Source organism: Lagenorhynchus albirostris, chromosome 10, assembly GCF_949774975.1.
Source record: "Lagenorhynchus albirostris chromosome 10, mLagAlb1.1, whole genome shotgun sequence".
In the NCBI taxonomy this organism is placed as follows: Eukaryota; Metazoa; Chordata; class Mammalia; order Artiodactyla; family Delphinidae; genus Lagenorhynchus; species Lagenorhynchus albirostris.
In genome coordinates this window covers 1,154,478-1,178,536 of record NC_083104.1, presented here as the reverse complement: position 1 = coordinate 1,178,536, position 24,059 = coordinate 1,154,478, and the positions used below count along the sequence as shown (strand labels likewise).

Sequence of the window (24,059 nt, the reverse complement as noted above, 5' to 3'; positions counted from 1 at the left end):
CCTCAACCCTCAGTCTGGCTTCAGGCCGCGCGCGTCTCCCGTCAGTCCTTCAGACCCTCAGTGTCGGGCACAACACACACCTCTCGAACGCCTCACCCCACCAGCACCCACGAGATCCAACGCCACGGCGGCAAGCGGGGTTGAAGCCGGAGGGACGCAGGCGGGAGAGCCCACGGCAGCGGGCAGCCAGCAGACCGGAGGGAACCCGTCGAGGGCGGCGGCCACCCAGCACACCACTTGCTCCTGAAGACACAGACCACCCGACTTGGAATATCGAAACCTGGGTGCCCACGTTTTTATGTGAAGTCTCCCTATTCCTAAGGAATGATAACTCATTCAAACATTTGGAAAAACAAAAAAACAGAACCACGTACCAGTTGGAAAAAACCCGTCGGCAGGCTGGATGGGGCCCACCAGCCACCAGCCGGCAAACCTCCGGCTCCAACCGTTCCAATGAGCCTGACCATTTCTGGATCTTCCCTGTCACCCGTCAGCTTGTCTCCGAAGTGGCAGAGGGCGCAGAGGGAAGTCGCGGCAGGCAGAGGGCAGGCGGGCGCTAGGGAAGTGTTCTAGAAGCACACGGACCCCCCGCACCTGCACACGTCAGGTGTGTGTAGACAAGCTGCCACATGCCTGGGACCCAGAGTCCCCCGCCCTCAGAAACCGGCTCCATCGAGATTCTGAAAACATGCCCGTCACACTAGCACTGGTGTCCCTCGGTGGGGGCGGGGCGGGGGGGGGGTTGCCGGGGCTGTAGTGAAGGACAAGCCCCATGAGGGCGACAAGCGGCTCTCACTTCCCACCGAGGAGCCTGAACAACGCGGCCCTGGAGGGTCCCTCAGGACCCAGTACATTGGTGGAACTGCAGTGCCTGTCCTCCTGGGGCTAGGGACACCCGCCTTCCCCGTGTGCCCCCAATCTTGGCAGACTAATAAAGGTGGCCGACGGGGGTGCAAGGACCTGAGCTGTGCGGCAGCACCAACAAGAGAACAGGAAGTGGGGAGGCGAGGGGAGAGGGATGCCAAGAGGGCTGGGGGAGGGCCACGAGCCTGAGGGGCCCCCCGGCGACCCAGGAGCCTGAGGGCCGTGCGGCAGAACTTTTATCAACAGGAACTTAACGTCCTACGGCTGAGACTGGAACAACCCGGGTTTGATCTGCGTGGGTCCACTTACACGTGGACTTTCAACAGAGTCGGGGTGGGCGCCCCTCACCCCTGCACTGTCCAGGGGTCGCCTGTATTTGTAAATTCTGCAACGAAAACCCCCGTCCCCCCAACCTCAGCAAAAAGCCTACAGTTAAGGGGAAAAGCAAACCCCCGTGCTGGGGTAGCGCTATTCCTGGAGAAACGACTGGGGACAGGGGTCTGATGCCACGGGACACCCCACCAGACAAGCTTTTCCTACTGCCCCCCCGGTTTCCCTTCCAGTCCAAGCCCGGCACAACCTGAGGAACCCTGACCTCACCTGTGTCCTCGCGGGCAGGACACAGGCTCAGGGGGGCTGCCGGACGTTCTTCCCCTGGAGCACAGCCCCCGCCAAGGCAAGTGGACTGAGCGGACACAGGGAACCAAACGAAGGGACCAGCTTCCAAGACCCGGGCACCAAGACGGAGGCTGCAGGGTGGGCCAGACGGCGAGCCCCGGGCACCCTGACTCTGCGGCCGCCCCGCCCGCCCGCCCGCCCGCCTTCCACCTGCCTTCTCCCCAATCTGCTGGTCCTTGGAGAGGCTAATGATCTTCTTCACATCCTCGTCAGTCAGCTCTCCCACGGCCACCTTATTGTCCTTCTTGGCCACGTGGTTGGCTAGGATGACAGTGGCGAAGACGGGAAAGCCGTTGGCGGTGTTGAGGGCCCCATCGTAGTTGTTGTGGTAGATGCCGGTCAGCTCCTGGGGGGTACCGAGTGGTCAGGAGGGCCACCCCGGGGCCAGAAGCTGGGGCCGGGCCCGCCTTCTCACTGGCTTCACCCGACCCCTCCTCCAGGTCCCTGGGTCACTGACAGGAGAGCAGTAACTCCACAGCACGCTGCTCCCGAGCCCAGCACCCAGCTGGCCGTCCACCGCAAGGAGCTCAGTGCTAGAGACGGGAGAGCTGACCTCGACCCCCTCCCCGGGCTACCACAGCGCTCACACCAACTTCCTCGGCCCCCCGGCCACTCACTATCTCGTCTCCCGGCTTGCAGCTGTCCACCAGGTCCGCGAGGAGGATGGCATCCTTGGAGCGGGGCAGCCGGCCGGCCGCCACTTTGCCAGGACTCTCCTGAATTCGGATGCGCTGGTAGTTCTGGTAGATGGTCTGCGCGGGACAAACAGATGGTCAAAGGGACCCGTCCCTAGCCGGCGAAGCCTGGGCTGTGGTCCAAGCACCGATTCTTTGTCACCTGAAGTGGACCGGTGCCCTGGGGCAAGGAGAGCAGCGTTATTATTCCCACCACTGACTAGGATACGCAGAATCAACCATGGCAGGGGGGCGAGCCGCCGTGACCAGCGCCACGGTGCACGGTCCCCACTCCTGCCACACCGCCCCCCCCACCCCGGGATGCCTCCCTCCTGCCAGAGGCCAGAGCCCTGTGACAGGCCCTACAGCTGAGCGCAGTGCACGTGGACACTGGAGCCAGGCTCCGCTGTGGCCTAAGCTGTGTGGCCCTGGCGAGGCCTCCCCGTCTCCGTGCCTGCCCCGCAGAAGGGGGGTCGAACGCTGCAGCCACAGCCACACGGGGAGAAGGAAGTCACGCCACACGTGAAAAGCACCGAAACCAACGCCCACGAAACAAGTTACGCCAAGTGTGGGCTTACTGTCGAGGGCACAAGGCAGCACTGTGCATGCAACCTAACATCCATCACCTCACCTACTGTCTAGAAAAGAGCCACAGGAAAAGGTGGTTTTAAGCACACGCTCCGCATCAAAATGCTTGCGTTCTAATCCTCTGGGCCACCTCCTGGCTGGGTGACCTCAGGTCAAACAGGGCCAACAACAGCACCCGCCCCACGAGGTGTGATGAAGACCACATAACGCACCCCCCCACCACGTGGCACCGAGCAAGTGCTCCAGAGACTTCGGCGTAATTATTATCCCCCCACCAGTTACTGTCCCAGGTGCCCTGCAAGCAGAGCCTGCAACTCTGCTCTCGCGCAAGTAGCTTCTCAAGAAACGTGTGTGAAGGGGGAACCTGTAAAGGGGAGGGGGACCAGCTAGATGGAGGGGGCGGGGGCACTCTGGGCAAAGGCACGGGCTCAGCTGGAGCCCAGCCCTGCAGCTGTCGCTCCCCGAGGCAAGGCGCACTTGAACTTTGAAACAGGGCAGCCTTTGCCTGCGGGCTGCCAGGCTTTTCCTGGCAAGGCGGCTCCAGCTGGGGCGCTTCTCAGAATCGTAGAGCAGTGAGGCGTCAGCCCGTCAGTCATGGCAGCAGAGCAGCAGAGGGGGGTCAGGGCTCTACCGCAGCGATTGTGATGAGCCCGCCACACTTCACACTGGGAGTGGTTCACGTTCAAAGGCGGGTGTTGCGTGCCCGAGGTCTTAAGGCCCAGAGCCTTCCAGCAGGGCCTCCTGAAGACGGCACAGCAGTGTCGCAGACAGTTACAAATCAGGGGTCCCCAGCGCAAGGCCAGAGAGGCAGGTACCAGGGAGTCTGGACTGGAAAGCAGGTGCCCTGCTGAGGGGCAGCCAGGGGAGACGTGGGCCCAGTTTCACCAGATCTTCCCGCTCGAGGAAAAAAAGCCATAAACGTTGATGCTTTAAATGTCTGGTTTGTACATACTGGCTTGAATTCTCGAGAACACCACGTGGGCTGACCACATGGGCCTGCTTGCCCCAGCGCGGGGCCAACACGCACTTGCATCTTGGCTCCCACGGCTACGGTGCCTGCCTCGCGCTCACCTCCTCCATGTTGACCTCGAAGGGGCCGGCTGACTGGCACTCGGGGCACGAGCCTGGCTTCACCTCCTGGTTCTGGGACTGGCAGAAAGGCCCCAGCACGAAGCCACACTTGTTGCAGTTGTACTTGACCATGCTGAGCTGAGGCAGGACGCCCGTGCAGCTGGTCACCACCCCGCTGGTGCGGATCAGCTGGTTCAGGTGCAGCTGCCTGCGGAGGCGAGGCGCCGTCAGAGACCACAGGGCGGGGGCCGGACCCTCGCCCGCCAGCGAGGCCAGGACCCACGGGGTGGGCTTCCTCTGTCCGCGGCCACCCGCCACCCCCCACGGGTGCCCGAGCCCCCGCCGGCTCACCTGAGCGAGCGCAGCTCCTCCACCAGGGGCAGGTGGGAGATGCGCACGTGGACGCGGCTGGCGATGCGGTCATACTTGGGGTACATGGCCAGCACCACCTCCAGGGCAGCCTCGCTGAAGATCTGCAGCAGCTCAGCCGGCGCCTCGGGCAGGAAGTAGGCCAGGACGTGCTCCCTGGCGGCCAGGTCCTCGTAGTTCACCACCAGGCTCTCGCGGTTCTCTGAGGTGGGCGGGGTGGGAAGGGAGGCTGAGCGCGGAGCAGGCTGGGGCAGGCCCACCTCGCCGCGAGAAGGGGAGGCCAGCCCGCCAAGCCCTTGACTCGGAGCTGGAGGCGCAGCCTCGCTCCCAAGTCCGCTCAGCGTTAGCGACGGGACCCAGAGAAGTGACGGATGCTAGGCCTCAAGCTCTGAACCTATGAAACGGGACCTAAGTGCCTGGGGGGGATACAGTGGAGCAACACATGAGGTGCCTACCGCAAACTCAGAGTGCCTACAAGGCCAGGAGGAAACTCGCGAAGAAACGTGTCGGATGTGAGACAAAAGGGAGGGGAGGGGCCGGTGGGGGACCAGGAGCCACACGCCGCCTCACGTGCTGCTTTGTTCAGAAACGTGCTGCTACACTCTGATCAAAGCAGTAATCCAGATTTTTACATAAAGTCTGCCCGATTGTAAGTCCATCAAAAATGACTTCTGGGGCTTCCCTGGTGGCGCAAGTGGTTAAGAATCCGCCTGCCAATGCAGGGGACACGGGTTCGAGCCCTGGTCCGGGAAGATCCCACATGCCACGGAGCAGCTAAGCCCATGAGCCACAACTACGGAGCCTGCACGCCACAACTACTGAAGCCCACGCACCTAGAGCCCGTGCTCCACAAAAAGAGAAGCCACCACAATGAGAAGCCCTCACACTGCAAGGAAGAGTAACCCCTGCTCGCCACAACTAGAGAAAGCCTGCGCGCAACAACAAAGACACGGCACAACCAAAAAAAAAAAAAAATTAATCAATTTTAAACAAAACAAAACAAAAAAACGACTGCTGTGGTCCAGACGTACGTAGTCCCTGGACAGTGCGCTGGGCCCACGATACTTTGTCTGAAAGACGGGCACCCCGGGCTCAGGCCCCGGCCCCCCATGTGCCCCGCACATCTGTCTGTCAAACCCGCCGCCACAAGGCCAGGGCGGGCGGCCTCCCGCGGGCACGGGGCAGGCGCACCTTTGCACATGTCGCTGATGCGCTCCTTGAAGACGTTGTGGCCGCGGCCGTCCACGTGGGTGCGCAGGAAGTTCTTGAAGCGGTGGTGGATCTCCAGCCGCGGGCCGGCCATGCTCACCCACTCGCGCACCGAGTGGCCCTTCAGGTCCTCCAGGTTCTCGATGCTCTCGATCATCTCGTCGGCCTCGCCACCGTCCTCCGTGGCCCGCTCCACCTGCCGCCGCTTCCGGCTGCGGCGCTCCTCCTCCTCCTCGTCGCTGTCTGGGGGCCGGGGGCACGTTCAGGGCCGGCTCCCCGCACCACCTCCCGCCTCCCCCGGGCTCCCCGAGAACGCACCGTACAGGAGCCCGCGGCGCATGCGGCCCAGGCCCCGGCCGGCCTCCCGGTCTCGCTGCCGCATGACCCGCTCGGCCGCCTCCCTCTGGCTGGCGGTCAGCTCGTCCACGTCCTCGTCGTCCGGGGCCAGCCCCTCGGGCTCGTAGACATCTATCTCCGGGATGGGGCGGTAGTCCCTGCGAGGCCCCCAGATGGAGCCTGTTAGCACCCAGACCCCAAAACAAAACCCCACCAGGAACCGGGCTCCCGAGGGCTCCGGAGCCCCGGCCAGGGCACCTGGAGAGGCTCCGAAAGGCTCCCCCACGGATCCCCCACGGAAAAGGACACAGTCTTCAAAAGGACGGACCTCCTGACACCTGCTGTGACCCGGGCAAACTCTGAGGACACTGTGCTCAGTGAGACAAGCCAGTCACAGGACAGAAATCCTGCGTGATTGGGTTTGGGGCAGAAAGTCCTGGAGAGGGTGGTGACGGTCGTACGACAACGTGAGTGCCGCGATGCCACTGAGCTTACACTCAGAGATGGCCGAGACGGGAATCTTGTGTCACGTGGGTTTTCCCACAGTGAAAAAGGGGAGCTCTGAGCACCAGCAGGAAAGAGGAATTGGAGGACCCACAAAACCTTCAGCTCGAAGGGCCTTCAGAGAGCCAACGCAGCTCCCCACGGGCAGGAACCCTCCTGCACTCTTGTTCCTGGCAGCCCCGCCTCGAAGCCCGGACCCCAGGAGGCCCACACACATCAGCCCAACCAGCCTCTCCCGAACACATCTGTGGCTCAGTCCTTCCAACCACAGCGAGACCTTCCACGTGACTGCCTGTCAGATATCTGAAGGACTGATGCCTCAACAAGGACCCCCACCAGGGCAAACACAGCTCCCCTCCCCGCGATTTGGGGAAGCACACATCACCCTCCATCAGAAAGATGAAGAAACCGAGGACAGGGGGCGGGGGGTGATGGGATTTCTGCCAAAGGTCACTCAACAGAGCTGGGTGTCAAGGTGGCTAGCTGCTTCCAATACCACACTGGCCCCACGACGGTCCTCCTGAATTCTCCCTTTCTCAGAGGACGTGGTAATTTGGGGAACTTCTTTTTTTTGGCCATAGACTCTGTCAAAGAACACTCTCAGATAATCCCACACTACTGACACCAGAAACAGAACCCAGAACCAGGTATGCTTCTGGATCGATCGCTTCCAAATTCTTAAGTGTTCTCAAGGAAAAGGTACCCGTCTAACTCGTTAAGAATTTCAAGTCATGGGCTTCCCTGGTAGCGCAGTGCTTAAGAATCTGCCTGCCAATGCAGGGGACCCAGGTTCGAGCCCTGGTCTGGGAAGATCCCACATGCCACGGAGCAACTAAGCCCGTGCACCACAACTACTGAGCCCACGCGCCACAACTACTGAGCCCACCAACCTAGAGCCCGTGCTCCGCAACAAGAGAAGCCACCACAATGAGAAGCCCGCGCACCGCAACAAAGAATAGCCCCTGCTCGCCGCAACTAGAGAAAACCTGCACGCAGCAACAAAGACCCAACACAGCCAAAAATAAATAAATAAAAATAAATTAAAAAAAAAAAGAATTTCAAGTCATGTGAAACGCCTGCAGTGAAATTCTAATTGGTCAATTTAAAAGAATTTGACAAATTAGACTTCAGCAAAATTTTAAAACTGTACACATCAAAACCCACCATTTAAAAAAAATTAAAAAAACAAGCCATAGACTGAGAAGAAAATATTTGCAAATCACATGTCTGCTAAAAGCCTTACATCCAGAGTAAGTTTTTAAAAACTCTTACGACTCAGTGATAAAAAGTCAAGAAAACAAATTATTGATAAAAAACGGGCAAAGGATCTGAAGACAAATTTTCCAGATACTCAAATGGCCGACAAGCACGCGAAGCGCTGCTCAACATCACTAGTCATCAGAGAAATGCAAATCAAAACCACAGTGAGATACTGCCTCGCCCCCATTAGGGTGCCTGTTGTCAAAACCCAGAAGATAACAGGTGTTGGTGAGAATGTGGAGAACTCGAACGACATACGCCACTTGTGGGAATGTAAAACGGTGCAGCTGCTTTGGAGAAGTCGGGCAGTTCCTCAAAAAATTAACACAGAGTTATCACGTGACCCAACAATTCCATTCCTAGGAACTGGAATTCCATTCCAAGAGAACTTAAAAATGCATTCACATAAGAAACTCCTAGCAGCACTATTTATAATTGCTACAAAGTGTAAAGCACCCAAAATGTCTACCAACTGATGAATGGGTAAACAGAACGCAGTCTGTCCGTACAATGGAGTACTACTCAGCCACGAAAAGGAATGACGTGCTGACGTGGGCTCCAACGTGGATGGACCCTGAAGAACACAGTAAGCCAAACAAGGCTGCACACAACGACGTGTGTATTGCAGACTCCACCTGCACGAAACAGCCAGCACTAGCAAATCCAAAGAGACAGAAAGTAGATTACTGGTTACCTAGGGGTGGGGAAGGGAATGGGGATTAACTATAAACAGGCACAAGGGATCTTACGGGGATGATGGAAAAAACTGGATTGTGGTGATAGGTGCACTACCCAGGAAATTTACTAAAATGCATTGAATCGTATTACTGTAAGAGATAAATCTTATACTGTAAAAATTATAGTTCAGTAAGGTCGTTTTTTAAACAAGCCATGAAACCAAAATCTCACTGGGCCCATCCAGTCCTCAGATACCTCTACCCAGGCATCCTTGCGAGGGAAGGACGGAAGACGCAGAGGGCGCGGATGGAGGGTGGCCGGCCGGGGAGGGGCGTCCTGCCTGGACAACCTCACAGGGCACAGCAGGGAAGCTGCTCAGGGCTGCTCTGCCCAGACTCCTCATCCCTCCAGACTCTGTCTGGCCTGTGCCGCACACCCAGGCCCATCACCTGGAGTGATGGAGCTTAAAGCGAAGATCCTAACGGTCCGGAGTGCCCTGGATGCTCCCAAAGGGCTCTCCCTGTGGACTGTGGGGCGGCCTGAACAGTACTCTCATACACACCAAGTGTGAAGCCCCCACGTCAGAGTACAGAGAGCCCCAAAGCAGAACCTCCACGAGGCTCCCGGGCGTTCAGATAATTCTAGTGCTCATGTATAGGCCAAATCCTGGTTCTTAACACAGGGTGAGACACCAGTGGAATCTAACCTTGCTCACTCACAGAGCTTTCCTCCACCACCTTAGCAATAAGCCTCCATAACCTTTACTACGTCTGTACATTTATCAATAAGTGTGAACACAAGATCTGCTACAGATTAAGCACAATAACTGTGGGCTGAATTAAATCTAAATCTTGATTAATCACTCCCCCACACACACAGTTCCTCTGAAGTTGCAGAGAAACTCTTGGCTACCTGCTTCTTGTCCTTCCCGGTTGGGGTCCCTGACGTGGCCCCGGATTAGAGATGCCCTGCGTCCCCTGGGGTGCACATCTCATGGAGCTGGGGCTTACCAAGGCCTTTGGGTCTACTCTAAGGTCGACACAGCAAGTTACACGGATATATGCTGTGGCTGCATGAACCTGTCTCCCCCCAGACCCTGGACCAAGATGTGCTCAAAGCAAGCAGGCTCCGATATATCTGCTTCCCCGGGACACACAACAGCCCCCCAGCAGAGCTTGCTGAGAGCAGGGTCTTGAGCGCCGAACCTCTCCATGCCATCTCCGAAAAGCTCCTCTCCATCCTCCTCCTCCTCCTCCAGGGGCCCCTCTGTGCCGAGCAGTCCCTCCGACTCATCCTCAAAGGGAGGAAGGTCGCGGCCGGGGCTGGAAGTCAGGGCATCCGTGCGCCGGGAGCTCCGCCCAGGGCTGGAGGTCAGAGGATCGTTGCCTCTCCGCCTCGGGGCCGGGCTGGACGCCACCGTGAAGGACTCGGATGATTCCTGCAAGAGGAGATGGATTGGAGGGGGTGAGGGCCCACTCAGCTTCCTGTACGGTGGCGCCCCCACCCATAGGGTCTCCCTGTCCACGGCTGACCCTGTCCTCCCACGCTGCAAACCCCTCCCAGCCTGCACACTTTGCACCTGCTGTTCCCTCTGCCTGGAACGCTCCCTGAGCCCAAGGCTTCTCCACGCCCGGGGCCGGCTCATTCCTCACACACACCGTGACTCACCCGACCCCGTTTTCTCCAGGACAACCCACTGAGGCTACCTGGTTAGCTGGTTTGCCTGTTTACCGCCTACTCCTCCCCCCAGCACGCGTTCCCGCCCTGCGGGGCCCCCGGTGCACCAGGAGCTGCCAGGGGAGACGGGACACGAGAGCGGCCACAACCTAAGGGGTCGGGGACCCAGGTTGGTGGAGGGGCAGTCAGCTGACGAGGCTGCGGACGAAAGCAGCACGATAAGGAGGGCCCGAGCGCGCGGATCGGGCCGGGGGCCCGGGCTGCCGGGGTGGGAGCCGCCGGCCTCGCAGACCCGCCCTACTGGAGCACGGGAATCGGCTCCGCGCCCGGCCCCCCACCGCCCGCGCCCCGCACGGCAGAGGCACAGACTCCGCCGCACTCACCGCCATCGCTGCTCAGTGCTCCTCTCCGCTCCGCCAGCAACAGCCAGTTTTCGCGCGAAAAACGGCCCACGTGACCGCCCGTGCCCGGGAAGCGTCTGAGGGAGCACGACGTCATGACGTTGGCGTCCATTTTCGTCACGCCGGCGCTCGGGGGCGGGCCCGAGCGTGCGGCCCCGCCCACGCTACCCGAGACCCCGCCTAGCCCGCGCTCTGTGCTGCGGGGCCAGCCGAGACGTACGACTTGGTGCTGTGGCCGGCCGGGGGCCTTGTTTTCTGACGTTTTCTTACTGTGTGATGTCAACTCCTCCAAAAGCTCAGGCTGCGTCCTTCAAGCGCCGAAAGGCGGGGGATGGTAGGAGGCCAGCTGTGACGTTCTAGTGGGGGTTACCCCCCCGAGGGAGCCGAGATGCAGGGGTGTTCCAGGTAGCAAGAGCCTCGTGCGCAGAGGTGTGGAGAGCAGGGCACGGTGGGCATCTGCAAGGACTTTCCTAATTCCAGTTAAACCGCTTGTGATGTTCAGGAAGGGACAAAAATTGAGGCTGGAGAGCCCAGGTCACGAAAGATCACCAAGTCTTTCTACTGAGCTGGCCTGAGGGCAGTGGAGAGCTACGTGGGTTTTAGGAGAATCCCTCAGGCTGCCAGGGGTGGACGTAGATTGAGGCAGGTTGGAAGCAGTTACAGTTGGTTCCAAATCTGCGGATTCAACCAATAGGGTGGTTAGAAAAAAAGTTTAATTCCAGAAAGTTCCAAAAATCAAAGCTTGATTTTGCTGTAGGCCAGCTGACTATTTACACAGCATTCACACCTATTTGCATAGCATTTACATTGTACTAGGTATTGTAAGTAATCTAGAAATGACAAAGTATACAGGAGGACGTACCTAGGTTATGTGCAAATATTGCACCATTTTATATGAGACTTTAGCATCCTTGAATTTGGGTATCTGCAGGTAGCCTGAAACAAACCTCCCAAGGATACAGAGGGACGAGTGTGCTGCGATTCTTCGTCCAGGTACGGGCAGGCGAGCAGGGCAGGGCCGGATCTCAGCCCTCTTGCCCTGGCACTTTTGTGCGGTGAACAAGCATCTCGGGATGGGGCCCCGGGTAGGGGCGGGAGCGATGACGAGGAGGGGAAATATCCAAGACGTATTCAGGAGATGGAGTCTCTCGGTCCTGGGGACCGGGGACAGCAAAAGGGAGGCACCCAGGATGGCAGCAGCATTCTGGCTTGGGTGGGTGACAGCGCCACCTCTGGGATGGGGGCGCGGGAGGAAGACAGGGAAGGAATCCAGCAGCTTAAAAGAGCTGCCATGTTGTCTCAGTGTCCGCGGGCCCGGGCCTGGGCCTGGGCCTGGGCCTGGGGAGGGCTTGCTGGATGCCTCTGCCTCGTGGTCCGGCTGCTGAGCCAAGCACTTGTGTCTATTATTTAGGGAGCGGTTCTGCAGCAGCACCTCCTCCTGTCAGCCATGCCTCGGGAGGAACACCACCCTGAGCCTGGTGCAGGCGAGGGACGGAACCTGAGAGTCAGATCTTTATCTACTGAACTACCATCCAGGGAAGCTCGCTGCTGCCATGCTCTGTCTGGTGTGCAGGGGGCACTGGGTGACTCAGCACTCCTCTGCCCTGGAGGGAGGGGAGATAGATACCCTCATTACTCCACAAATGAAATCCCACTGAAACCTATGCGTGGGGCCCAAAACTCAGAGTACAAAATGCAGAATTGCGCATGGTGTAGTAAGAGCAAACTCCCGCCTCCTCCCATGCCCGCTCCAAAGTGTCTGTACTGTCTCAAAAAAACAAAGATGGAGGGAGGGGGGTCATTTGGCTTAGTCACCGATTCTCCATTTCTCCTCCTTCCTGGCACAGGGTGGAAGGGAAGTTTCCTGCCTCTGGAGATCAGAAGTGGCCTATGACTTGTTTTGCCGATTAAAGGTGTGCAGGGGGAATGCATGTAACTTCCTGGCAGAAACTCTTGGAGCTGTCCACTCAGGAAGACAGGCGCCTCATGGAGCTCAGCCTCTCTTGGCTGATACAGAAACTGCGCGCTGACCAAGGTCCAGATAAACTGGGTCCCAGATGGTCACAAGGCAGCGGCTTCCTCACCTTCCCCTTGTTCAGAACAGGAGCAAGGCGAAGACTGGGGCCCAGTCTCATTCCAGCCCAGCTGTGAAACAAGTGTGGTGTCACGAGGTGTGTATCTTGGGGCTACTGTGATCAGTGGGTGCCTACGGCAAGCGCCAGGCCCTGAGTCAGCCTCCGCACGTTCAGGGAACGTAATAAGCATGGCTCTGTCCTCACGACACTGACATTCTAGTTGGGGGAGGCTGATGCTGAACTAGGAAGTGACTAAATGAACATGAACCCGTTAGAGAGATTGTGCTGCTGTGTAAGCAGATGGGGCAGGTGGTTCCCGAGAAAGAGAACCAGGAATGGCTTTCTTGACATAAGAGAAGCCATTTTGGGCTTGGCTGGGATGGAAGCCTGGCCACAGTGCTTACCCTTAAACAGGTCTCAGTAATGAATGATCTTAAAGGAGCAAAAGAATGCAGAAACAAATTGTTATCAGGTGAGAGAAGTAACAATGCTAGACAACATATCAGTTGTAAAGATTCCCTGTTCTGATTCAATGGCAAAAATTAGCCTGAAGAGCTCAACCATCAGATCAACTGGACCCTAAGGGAGGATGATGGTGACCACCTCTGAGCCTCATGACTTCCATTAACTAAAACTTAGACTGCCCAAGCCCCTTGATGAATACGCATGTACCCTTAGCTTAAAACGTCCCCAATTTTGTTGTTTGGGGAAGCACGAATTTGGGAAAAGTCCCCTATGTTCTCCTTACTTACTGCAAGTGATCAGTTCTTCCTTCTCCTGCTCTTTGTCTTGGTTGTGTCTTTCCACTCGACGTCCACCAACAGACGAACCCAGTTTTGGTAACACTGGGGATGAAATAAAGGGGCTTTGTGTGACAGAGACTGGACAGCTACTTTGGCTAGGGTGTCAAGCAGGAGAGGGAGGTCATGTGACAGGAGCCAGGCCGGGGTGGGGGTGGGGGGACAGGTGCAGACCCACAAGCAGGAACAAGCCTTGGTATAGCCAAAAAACAGAAACAGAAACCAGTATGGCTTGAGCACCCAGTGAGGAGCGGGTGGGAGGGATATGTTGGGAGGGATAAGGACTCAGAAGCAGGAGGGGCCTGACATGGTGGAACCCGGGAGAGGGGCAAGAGGAGTGAACACAGCAGGGACGCAGGAGGTTAATCCGGGAAGGCTTCCCGGAGGAGGCTGCCTGTAGTTAGAGGTGAGAGGAGGCGGCTCAAACCCCAGTTCTGGGCTTTGTCACTTCCTGGTCCTGTCGCTTCGGTCAAGCACTTAACGTCTCAGCCTCAGGTTCTCCTGAAATGCGACTAATTACAGCTGTTCTGAAGAGCTGCCGTGAGGCGGAGGGTGCGCAGCACTGCGTCGACCGCGGCCGCGAGGACAGGTGCGCGGGGGACGCGCCGGTCCGGGCGGAGCTTGTTCCCCGGGACCAGAGGTCCTCAGGCAGGCGGCGGAGGCTCCTCCCCGGACGCTCGGTTGCCGCCTGCGGGAGAAAGGTCGCGGGCGAGGGTGGGGGCGGGGGTCGCGCAGGTCGCGGACAGCTGAAGACAAGGCCCCTTGCGGCCGAGAGGGCCGTGAGCTGTCTCTTTAAGAGGTTGGCGAGCCGCCCCGCCCCGCCCCCTGGGGATCTGATTGGCTCCTCCCGCTACGTGCGCCCTCTTTTCTGCGTAACCCCATTCCTATAGGCCGCTGCGGGCTGGGGGCGGGCCGGCGTGCCGCAAGTAGGGACAGTGGCTGTTCTGCAGTTTCGGCGGAACGAAAAGGACGCGCCAGCCTTCCGGGTCACTGCTGTCGGAAGGGCCGCGCGGTGTCGGGCCCGACGGCGTCTCCCTACCCGCCCGCCCGCCCACCCAGTCTGCGGGAGCCAGCCGCCCGCGCCTCTTGGGCGACGCTCCCCGGCCCGAGCGCCGGAGGCCGAGTCCCGCGGCCTTGCGGGGTTCGCGGCCGGCGGCGGATGGGCGGCCGGGGCCTCAGGTAAGGAGGGGACCCTCTCCTGCCCCAGCTGCGGGAACTGATCCCGGCGGCCCCCGTCCCGCCTGCCGCTCCTGCCGCCGGGAGCGACCCTCCCGCCCAGAGGCAGGCAGGGGGCGCAGAGGGCCGGCGTCCTGGGTCCCCGGGGAGGCCGGGCTTGCGGACCCTGCGATCCAGGTCGTGCGGGAAGACGTCCCTGCGAGTGGCCGAGTCCCACTTCCGGCTCCCCGGGCCCGAGAGGGCGGGGGTCCACTGGATAGGGAGCGAGGAGTGACCTGCCCTCACGCTGCAGTAGGGACGGGGCCGAGGGCCTCCCAGACGGTCCTCCCACTCCCCAGAAGGGCTGGGCCGCACTCTGCTGGACATTCATCTGTCCACTCACAACGTTTGCTGTCCTGGGGGGCTGGGTCATGAGATGCGTGGGCTGAACAACACACAGCGAGGGCCGCTTCAGACAAACAGAGGTAGTCAGGGAGGGCTTCTCAGAGGAGGTGGCCCGAATGGTGAGCCGCAGCTGGGAAGGAGTACGCACCGGGGCCCTGAGGTAGGAACAGCACAGCAGCTTGGAGAACAGGCTGAAAGACGGGCTGCAGAGTGGAAGGGAATCGTCAGGGCAGTTGGCAGGGGTGAGGCCAGGTTGGACCTTGAAGGCCCAGGGCTGTCCTTCCTCCTGGGGGCTCCTAGCAGGGTCCACCTCCCCCCTCCCCAAGGCTGAAGGATTAGAGGGTTGGCTCTGTCCTGTGGCGTCTTCCTCACCCTGTTTCGGTTCCAGGGTTTTAAGGCTCATCAACCAGCTCCGGTCGGAAGCCCTGAGGGGCGTTTAAGCAGCAGCCTCTCTGCTCAGGGTTTTGTTGGCCCCAGGGTTTCCCATCCAGTAGCTCTGGGTGGTCAGACCCACTGCACAGATGAGAGATGGGAAAGCGGAGGCCCACAGAGGGGAAGGTCCTTCTGGTCCAGGGTCTCACAGCAGGTCCAGCCCGCAGGACCCTAGCCAGTTGGCATCCTGCCCACAGAGGGAGGGAGGGAGGGAGGGAGGTGGGTGGGAAGAGGCCTCTGGAATGTTAGTGAGGTCAGGAGAGTCCTTCCCAGGTGGAAGAAACGCCCCAGACGGTGCCCCAGAGCACTTGGCATCCCAGGAACTTGCCCTCTGAGAATTCCCTTCCCTGTCCCTCTGGTCTGGCTTCACCCCTCCCTTCCGTGCCCTCAGCCAACCTTCCCACCATCCCCTTTCCTGAGCACCCCTTACTTTGCCGCTGCTTGGGCTTCTGCCAGCAAGGCCAGGAGCTCACCTGTGGTGGGGAGAGGGGAATACAGGCCACAGGCGGACCTGTCTCAGCCTCTTTCCCCTTTGTGTGATGGGATGTTAGCAGCCCCCTCTCTTGGAGGCTGGTGTGGCGGCTCAGCAGGTGACCCCGTGGAAAGCCTCAACTGCACACGGGCAGGGAAGGGTGCATTATCCTTTTTATCATGGCTTCAGTGATTTTGTGAGCTTTGACACGTAGTGGCAATTCCGGTGTGGCTCAAGGGTGGTTCTGGGGCCAACAGAGCAGCAGTGCCAGCTGGGAGGGTGTTAGAGACGCAGACTCTCAGCCCCCAGACCTGCCTGACCCGAGCCTGCTTCTCACCAACACTCCACTCTGGATCCAACCCGGCTGCAGGTGGAGACACCAAGGCCCCAGGAGGGGCCCCTGGCAAGTTGCCGGTTGGGGGCCTGCGCTCTGGAGACAGAGAGTCTGCGCTGCCCGGCTCCGGGCTCTGTGCGGGGGGTGACATAAGCACCTCCCTGCAGGGTGGCAGGGCTCCGTGAGCCTTCTCTGCGGTTATTACAGAGCTAGCAGGGCTTGGTAGAGGGAGCTTAGCTGACGCTCTCCTTCCTCACCTCAGACTCCGTAGCAAGTGGCGCTTGGACCCGTGAACCAGATCCTTCCCTGCTGCGCGTCCCCCAGCCCCTCCTCCGGGAGGAAGAGCAGCAGCTACCTTTCTGTGTGTGACCTTTTGTAGACATTCACTTCTCTGGTCTTGCTTGATCCTTACAGCAGCCTTGTTGGGGGGGGGCGGTGTTATTGTCCTGTGACACCCAGAGAGGGGAAAGACTCCCCCAAGGTCACGGAGAAAGAACCTGGCAGAGCCAGAAGCACAAGCAAGGTCTACGCAACTCGGAGTCAGACCGGCCTACGCAGGAAAGGGAGCTTGTTGGATTCTGTAACCGAAAAGTCCCGCCTGGGGTGCTGGTATCTACCTTCAGGTGTGGCTGGATCCAGGGGCTCCTGCAAGGCGCCATCTCCAGGATCTATTTCCATCAGTCTCACCTCTGTGTTGGCTTTCTTTCCACGTGGGACTCCAATGTGCACATTCCCTGGAGTGGTGGAGGGGTGGAGTCAGCAGTACCTAAACCCTGTGGATGGGGACTGGGGTGCTGAGGTGCCCCCACGGGAAAATAGGGTGCTGGACAGGCAAGGCCAAGAGAAGCCCTCTGACCGCCCCCCCTCCCCGCTCTATCCGGCCCTCCTGCTTCTGTCCCCATTCATCCCCACGGGCTTCTCTGCCGTGTGGGGTCCCTGCAGGACGTCAGGCAGCCCTGGGCCCCGACCCTGTGTCACATGGGCACCCTGCGCCCTGCTCAGGTGCCCCGCGCTGCGCCACACCACCCCCACTCCGAAACCTCCGGCTTACAGCAGCCGAGGCTCAGCTTCTGGCGCCGGCAAGGGGCCCCTGTCCTGAACGCAGGGCATCAAGGAGGGTCCTGCAACGGCGGGGCACCTTGTTAGCGAGGCAGAGGGGCAGTGTCACGGGGACACGGGGCTGGGCGCCCCGAGGCTCGGGCCAGAGCCCCGGCCTCAGCCTGCCCTGCCGTCTTTCCTCACCCCAACGTGCGTCTGTCTGCGGGTCTTGCTGGCCAGCCCTCCCAAAGGGGTCCCAGATCCCTCCACTCCACCCCCGCTGCCCCCGCTGGTTCGGCCACTGTCCTCGCCGGCCTGGCCGGGCACTCCTCGGTCTCCCTGCCCCTCCACGGCAGCCTCTCCACGTGGGGGCGGGGCCGCGTCGCCCGCCTTCCTACACCCTCCTGTTGCATTTAAAGTGAGCTCACCGCGCCGGTGGTCCCGGCTGACCTGGCCCCTGCCCTTTCTCCTCTCTCTCCCAGCCTGCTCTTTGCCCTCTGAACAGGCCAAGACTGTGTTTTCTTCTTAGCACTTACCTCTACGAGAGGTTTGCTTTTGAAGTATGGTATTCGTGCTGGCTGTCGGCCTCCCCTCCGAGAATGAGGGCCCCAAGAGGGCAGGTGCGTCCTGGCACCTGGACCTGCCGGCTCAGAGCAGGTGCTCGGCCACGTCAGCACCGGTGGAAGGGTGCAGAGCGCGGGAACAGGGAGGAAACCAGCTTCTTTCCTTGGACCTGCCGTGTCAGGCACACGTTCTCCCCTGCAGTACCTCCCGTCCTTGGTGTGTCCTCAGGCTGCCGGGGGGACGCCATCCCAGAGCCGCTGGGTGGCCTGTGGGAGAGAAGGGTGGGGATCCTGAGCCCTACATCCCGGCCCTCCCGCGTCGGAATCTCCCCACTTGCGGCAGAGCAGCGCTCGTTCCACAGCTTGGCCCGCGGGGTGCCCTGCAGGCCTGCTGTCCAGGGACGTGAGAGCAGCATGAGCACGGGATCCTGTTGCTTCGCTGCAAACCCTGCAGGAGGTGTCCTGGGCTGCTCCTTGCTGAACGGGAGACCTGCGCTCTCAGCACAAACGATTCATCTTTTCCATTTCTTTAAATCTACTGAAGCGTAACCCATACGGAAAATCGCTCGGATCACAGGTGCGTGGCTCCATGAACCGCGACACTGGAGCACGCCAGCGTGCCCGCCACCAGGTCGTGTCTCCAGGGCTGGCCCCACGCCCTCGGCCCTCCACAGGGCGCCCCTCCTGGTGCCCGTGTAGGGGCAGGCCGCGTGCCCACAGCTGGCCGGGCTCTGCTCAGTGCCCGGCTGCCAGGCCCTCCGTGTCACCGCAGGGCAGGAGTCACTCTCATTTCTGGCCGGCGTTCCACCGGCCATGCGGACGCCCCGCTGACGTGTCAGTTCTGCTGACGGGGGCACTTGGGCTGCTCCCGCCTGGGGCTGTCGCGAATGGCCCAGAAACGGGGGCGCCGGGTCAGGAGCCCAGTCTGTTCAGTCATCGTTTTAAACGCTGGCATCTGTCACGTCCCGCTGCCGCCCGGGCCCATGTGCTCCCTGCGACGTGCTGCTGCCGCCGTCCGGTCCCCGACACAGAGCCAACAGCGAGGAATGGCCCCTGTCAGGGGCTGGGTTGCGACCCGGGCGGGAGGGAGCGCCACACCTGCCCCCCACCTGCTGGCCCCCACCACCCACCAGAGGCCCAGGGCTGCAGAGCCCCTGCGCTGCTCACGTGGTGGCTCTCACCCCCCAGGGCCGGCGGCTGGCGGGATGGACACCCCGGAGGAGGAGATCTGGGCCAGCGGGGCCCCGCCCCCGGCGCCCAACATCAGTGTGCCACACCGCTGTCTGCTGCTGCTCTACGAGGACATCGGCACCTCTAGGTGAGGCCGGCACAGTCGTGCCGGGCTGCGTGACGAGGGGTTTCTGGGATCGGGTGTGTGTGTGTGAGTGTGTGTGTGTGTGTGTGTGTGTGTGTGTGTGTGAGAGAGAGAGAGAGAGAGAGAGAGCGAGAGAGAGAGAGAGAGAGAGAGAGAGAGAGAGCCGGGTGGGCTGCAGACAAAACCCCAGCAGTGAGCCGCCTTCTGCACCCCCCTGCTAGGGTCCGGTACTGGGACCTCTTGCTGCTCGTCCCCAACGTGCTATTCTTCATCTTCCTGCTCTGGAAGCTTCCGTTTGCTCGGGCCAAGATTCGAGTCACCTCCAGCCCCATTTTTATCACCTTCTATATCCTGGTGAGTTCATTCCAGTTGGTGACAGAAAACCCAACTCCAACTGGCTTAAGCTGTCTTTGTAATGAAGCACCAGCTTCAGGTATGGCTGGATCCAGGGCATTAACTGACGTCAGCAGGACTGTCTCTCTCTCTGCATCTCTGCTCTCCTCTGGCCTTATCGCAGATGAGTTCTCCCCATAAGGTATCAGAGGTAGCCAAGAGCAGCTCTGAGCTAACCTCCCTGCCAACTCCAGCAGAAGGGTACCTCTTTCCTGATGCTGCAGTGTTGATCTGCAATTCCCTCTGAGTGGCCCACCTTGGAAACCTTGTTCATCCCTGAGCCAGACTCTGTGACTAGCAGGGAAAGGGACACTTTGGAGCTGGGATGGTGGGGTCAGCTCAGCCAGACTGTATGGACTGAGGAGGGGTGGTGGTCCCAGGAAGAAAATTGGGGAATGGTTACTAGAGGGAAGGGGAATGGATGCTGGGCTGGGGAAAAAGCCCACTGCATTCTGAACCCCAGCTGTGCTGAGTGACCGTGGGCCAACAGCTTGGCCTCTCTGGCCCTCAGTGCCCTCCTACACGACGTGACGTGGACCTGCTTTAGTCTGCGGTGCTCCCGTGAGCACCCAGTGAGATTGCGCGGAGCTCCAGCCCCGTGGGGGCCCGGCACACAGTGGGCACATGGCCCTGAGTGGTGTCACCCTCCCTGAGATGGGACATGGTTTTCAAGGCACAAAGGACAGAGTGTACAAATCTGGGCTCTTCTGTTCATGTGTGTCAGAAAACTGAGCTTAAGCTCCCAGAAGCCCGGGGTGGGGTGGGGTGGGGTGGGGTGGGTGGGGGCGGGGTAGTAGTGACTGAGAAACTGACAGTCCCAGCTGGATCCCAGGGTGCTGTCTCCCTGTATTTCGTAGATGAGGTGCAGCACAGACAGGTCCCAGAGGCAGCGAGCGGCAGGTCTGGGATTAGAACCCGGCAGGCTGGCTACACCACGTCACCCTAACAAGCCTTCCCAGGCTGTCAGCGTAGCCAGGAAGCCAAGGCCCAGAGGGGAGGCCAGGCCTCCCTGCATCCCACCCAGGCAGCTCGTTTAGTGTGGAATCCTTCCGTTCTTGAGGAATTGAGGGCTCCTGCAGACGTGGGGTGTGGGGTGCAGGCCCTGCGATTCTAGGAGCTCTTGTCCCCCGACGCCAACCCCCCAACCCCTCTCTCACTCACCAGGTGTTCGTGGTGGCGCTGGTGGGCATCGCCCGGGCCGTGGTGTCCATGACGGTCAGCGCCTCAGATGCTGCGACTGTCGCTGATAAGGTGGGGCTGGGCCTGCTGGCAGGGCTGCTGGGCACTGGGAGGGGGCAGCCGGCCCCCAGGCTGACGCTCTGCCCGCTCTGTGTCCAGATCCTGTGGGAGATTACCCGCTTCTTCCTGCTGGCCATCGAGCTGAGCGTGGTCATCCTGGGCCTCGCCTTTGGTGCGTCTGCTGCTGCGGCCAGGGCTCCCCTGCCCCTCCCTGGCTGGGGCCGACCCCACCGTGGTTCCCTAGGCTGGCTCCTGCTGACTGACCAGCACGTTTCTTCCAGGTCACCTGGAGAGCAAGTCGAGCATCAAGCGGGTGCTGGCCATCACCACGGTGCTGGCCCTGGCCTACTCCGTCACCCAGGTGAGGTGGGGGAGGGCAGCCCCGGGGGTCACCGGGGCTGGGCATCCACTGCCTTGGGGCCCTGAGTCAGAGTTGAGTGTGCAGTGGCTCAGACTAAATGCAGCTAAGGAATCCCCTGGGCTGCTGGCTAACAAGGCAGGTTCTGGGCCTCTCCACTTCCGATCCAGTAGGTTGAAGCTACCGTTTCAACAAGCAGTCCGAGTAGGGAGAGTGCAGGTCTGTAGATCCCACTGAGACCCGTGCGTCCAGAGACCCCTGTCTTAACTTGGGGGCTGCCCCTCCCCGGGCCTGTTCTGAGGGCTGGAGCTGCGGGGCAGGGCGTGGCCAGAGAGCTGGCTAGAGCAGGGGACGGGGCGCCAGGCAGAGTGGGGCTTGGTGTGGTGGGGAGCCCAGGGACGGGGCGTTCCAGGTCCAGGAGCCCCTGAGACCCTCCCCTGCCCGCCGCTGCAGGGCACGCTGGAGATCCTGTACCCGGATGCCCACCTGTCGGCTGAGGACTTCAACATCTACGGGCACGGGGGCCGCCAGTTCTGGCTCGTCAGCTCCTGCTTCTTCTTCCTGGTGAGCTGGGGGGTGGCCGGAGCCTCGGGCACGGCCTGCTAGCGGGCTCAGCACTGGGCAGGAGCTCCCTGCGTCCCGGTCAGCGCCAGTGTCTCCGCAGGTCTACTCTCTGGTGGTCGTGCTCCCCAAGACCCCGCTGAAGGAGCGCATCTCCCTGCCCTGTGAGCGCCTGGGGACGGGGCTGGGCGCGGGGTGGGCTGTTGGCCTTGCGGTGGCCTGGAGCGGACGGCTCTGGGTGGGTGGGAAGCAGGGAGCCGGTCCGGTCCCGACACGTGGGCAGGACCTCATGCGCGCCCACCCTGCAGCACGAAGGAGCTTCTACGTGTACGCGGGCATCCTGGCGCTGCTCAACCTGCTGCAGGGGCTGGGGAGCGCGCTGCTGTGCGCAGACGTCATCGAGGGGCTCTGGTAAGCGGCCGGGGCCGGGGCTGGCCGGGAGGGGGCCGGGGGGCGGCCGGGAGGGGGCGGGGGCCGGCCGGGTCGCTCCGCCGCAACCCTAACCTGCCCGTCCTCCCAGCTGCGTGGACGCCACCACCTTCCTCTACTTCAGCTTCTTCGCGCCCCTCATCTACGTGGCCTTCCTGCGGGGCTTCTTCGGGTGAGTCCTCCAGCGGGGGCTGCAGGGAGGGGGACTGGGGGGCGGGGTTCCAGGGCGCGCTCTGGGCTTGTTCGCCCCCAGCTTCCAGGCTGCGGGCGCCCCCGCGTGGCCGCCGTCGGGATCACGCCTTCTGCCTCTTGGGCATGCGCAGCCGCCACTGCAGCATCCCAGCCTCTGGGCTCGGGGCTGGGGGGCAGCTCAGGCTGGGGCCGGAGCTTGAGGAGGCGGACAGGGTACATGTGTGTACATGCACGTGCGTGCGGATATACGCGCGCACTCGGGCGCGCACACATATGCATGCGCCCCTGTAGATATAAACATACACACGTATACAGATGTATGCATGTGTAGCGTGCATGTGTGCACACATAAACATGTACACATATATGAGTTTATATGCACATGTATACACATGCACATGCATGCATATACCACACCCATACAGGCACGCATAGGTTCACACACATATATATAAATACAGACATAACACGTTGTGTACACAACACACAAAGACGCGCACTTTTCTCACGAGAGAGACAGGCCATGCCTGCTGGTCTGCACTGTGTTTTTCATTTAAGGATAGATCAGCTCATTCCTCAGCACCTGCTGTAGCCGCCGACACAACAGGGAACAAAGCAGACACAAACCCCTGAGCTCGCGGAGCTTGTGTTCCATCTGGGGGCAACCGGAGTGGGGAGCAGTGTTGGGGGGAGTCCAGTGTGTCTGTGAATGTGGGGTGGGGTGCACTTTTGTGACTCAGACGTGGTGGAAGCAGGCGTTCTGCCCCCAGCTCCCCCTTCCCTGCCTGCCAGGTCTGAGGGGGGGCTGCAGGGGTGCCTCAGCTCTGGAGCAAGAAGGACTAGATTGGATCCTCCCAGGCCTGATGTGCATGACCTCACACGTGATTTACCTCCCTGGCCTCAGGCTCCTTTTTGTAAATGGGGAGTGAGGCTTTCTCCCTGGACAGTCACCCAGAGGACTGAAGACAGGCGGGCACCTGGTGGGCAGTAGTTAGTGCTGCGGGGCAGGGGTCTGGGCCCGCGTCTGCCCCACACTGTGGGCAGGTGCTGTTTTAAGGCCCATCATTTCCCCGGGTCCAAATCCTTCCACCCATTTTACGGTGAGAAAGCAGGCGCTCGCCAGGCTCCCATGCCAGCAGCAGGAGGGCCGCTTTTAATACCGGTGTCCCAGCGCACTCCAACATCAAAGCAAGGAAGGGGACCTCGCGGGGTGGGTGTTAGGGGGCCGTCAGCGCGTTTCTTGCCACGTCCGATGCTTCATTGCCCAGCCCCAGCGAGGAAGGCCTTTCCTGACCCACGGTGGGGCTCCCCTGCCTCTCTTCTCCCCCCCAGCTCGGAGCCCAAGATCCTCTTCTCCTACAAATGCCAAGTGGACGAGACCGAGGAACCAGACGTGCACCTGCCCCAGCCCTACGCGGTGGCCCGGCGGGAGGGCCTAGAGGCGGCGGTGGCCGCCAGCACGCAGTTCGACTCGGCCGGGGGGGTGGCCTACCTGGACGATGTGGCTTCCATGCCTTGCCACACGGGCAGCGTCAACAGCACGGACAGTGAGCGCTGGAAGGCCATCAACACCTAGCCTGGCTGCCCCGGGAGGGCGGGAGGGCCTGGGGGCCTGTGGAGGGCCGGCTGGGGAGTGCAGAGCCCCCGGCCAGGAGGACAGGGGGTCAGGCCCGTGCGTGGGCAGCGGCCCCGTGCAGGCCCTGTCCCGCCCTCTGTCCCCCACTTGCCTGCGGCCACCTCTGCTTCAGCTGGGGGCCGCCTCCCCCTCCACCTGCTCTCCCCTTGCTCGGCGACTCGGCCCCGACTCTGACGTCTCAGGGCCAGGCCTGGCTAGGCTGGCCGAGGGCAGCTCCCTGCAGCCTGGGCCCCCAGGACTGCTCTGATCCCCCTTAGCCTCCGCCCGCCCCCCCCAAAGCCCACTCTGGCGGATGGGCTGAAGTGTGTATATTTTCTTGATCTGTTTTCTAATAAAAAGGAAAAGGAGCAGAA

General features: G+C 60.8%; 2 protein-coding genes across 6 annotated transcripts in view; one reads left to right on the top strand and one right to left on the bottom strand.

Moving 5' to 3' along the window:
* MCM2 (minichromosome maintenance complex component 2) overlaps positions 1-15,250 on the bottom strand; it is a 23,192-nt gene extending 7,942 nt beyond the window's left edge. The window contains exons 1-12 of the mRNA XM_060160964.1: positions 15,117-15,250; positions 14,743-14,947; positions 13,612-13,872; positions 13,137-13,229; positions 10,292-10,984; positions 9,437-9,669; positions 5,772-5,947; positions 5,436-5,696; positions 4,227-4,446; positions 3,876-4,083; positions 2,160-2,294; positions 1,697-1,888 (exon numbers count right to left, since the gene is read on the bottom strand). Coding sequence (XP_060016947.1) covers positions 1,697-1,888; positions 2,160-2,294; positions 3,876-4,083; positions 4,227-4,446; positions 5,436-5,696; positions 5,772-5,947; positions 9,437-9,669; positions 10,292-10,297 — 1,431 coding nt within the window. The 5' untranslated portion in view covers positions 10,298-10,984; positions 13,137-13,229; positions 13,612-13,872; positions 14,743-14,947; positions 15,117-15,250. The remainder of the gene's footprint in view (positions 1-1,696; positions 1,889-2,159; positions 2,295-3,875; positions 4,084-4,226; positions 4,447-5,435; positions 5,697-5,771; positions 5,948-9,436; positions 9,670-10,291; positions 10,985-13,136; positions 13,230-13,611; positions 13,873-14,742; positions 14,948-15,116) is intronic.
* Positions 13,544-24,059, top strand: TPRA1 (transmembrane protein adipocyte associated 1). Of its 5 annotated transcripts, none has more exons than XM_060160968.1 (11): positions 13,544-13,773; positions 18,772-18,901; positions 19,120-19,252; positions 20,456-20,542; positions 20,630-20,702; positions 20,812-20,891; positions 21,342-21,452; positions 21,553-21,613; positions 21,758-21,860; positions 21,970-22,050; positions 23,403-24,059. In XM_060160968.1, exons 2-11 carry the CDS (start codon positions 18,789-18,791, stop codon positions 23,644-23,646), a joined length of 1,086 nt encoding a protein of 361 aa, XP_060016951.1. In that variant the 5' UTR covers positions 13,544-13,773; positions 18,772-18,788; the 3' UTR covers positions 23,647-24,059. The 5 variants fall into 5 exon arrangements, 4 of the variants coding, with proteins under 4 accessions (XP_060016951.1, XP_060016949.1, XP_060016950.1 ...); XM_060160966.1 differs by lacking the exon at positions 13,544-13,773 and adding an exon at positions 14,239-14,363; XM_060160967.1 differs by lacking the exon at positions 13,544-13,773 and adding an exon at positions 15,384-18,160.

Excerpts from the sequence above, each read along its gene's own strand:
- TPRA1 (XM_060160965.1), top strand. The coding sequence starts at position 18,471 with ATGGCCCAGAAACGGGGGCGCCGGGTCAGGAGCCCAGTCTGTTCAGTC. Across the intron at positions 20,543-20,629 it reads CTGCGACTGTCGCTGATAAG|ATCCTGTGGGAGATTACCCG; the intron begins GTGGGGCTGGGC and ends CTCTGTGTCCAG. Across the intron at positions 21,453-21,552 it reads GCTCCTGCTTCTTCTTCCTG|GTCTACTCTCTGGTGGTCGT; the intron begins GTGAGCTGGGGG and ends GTGTCTCCGCAG.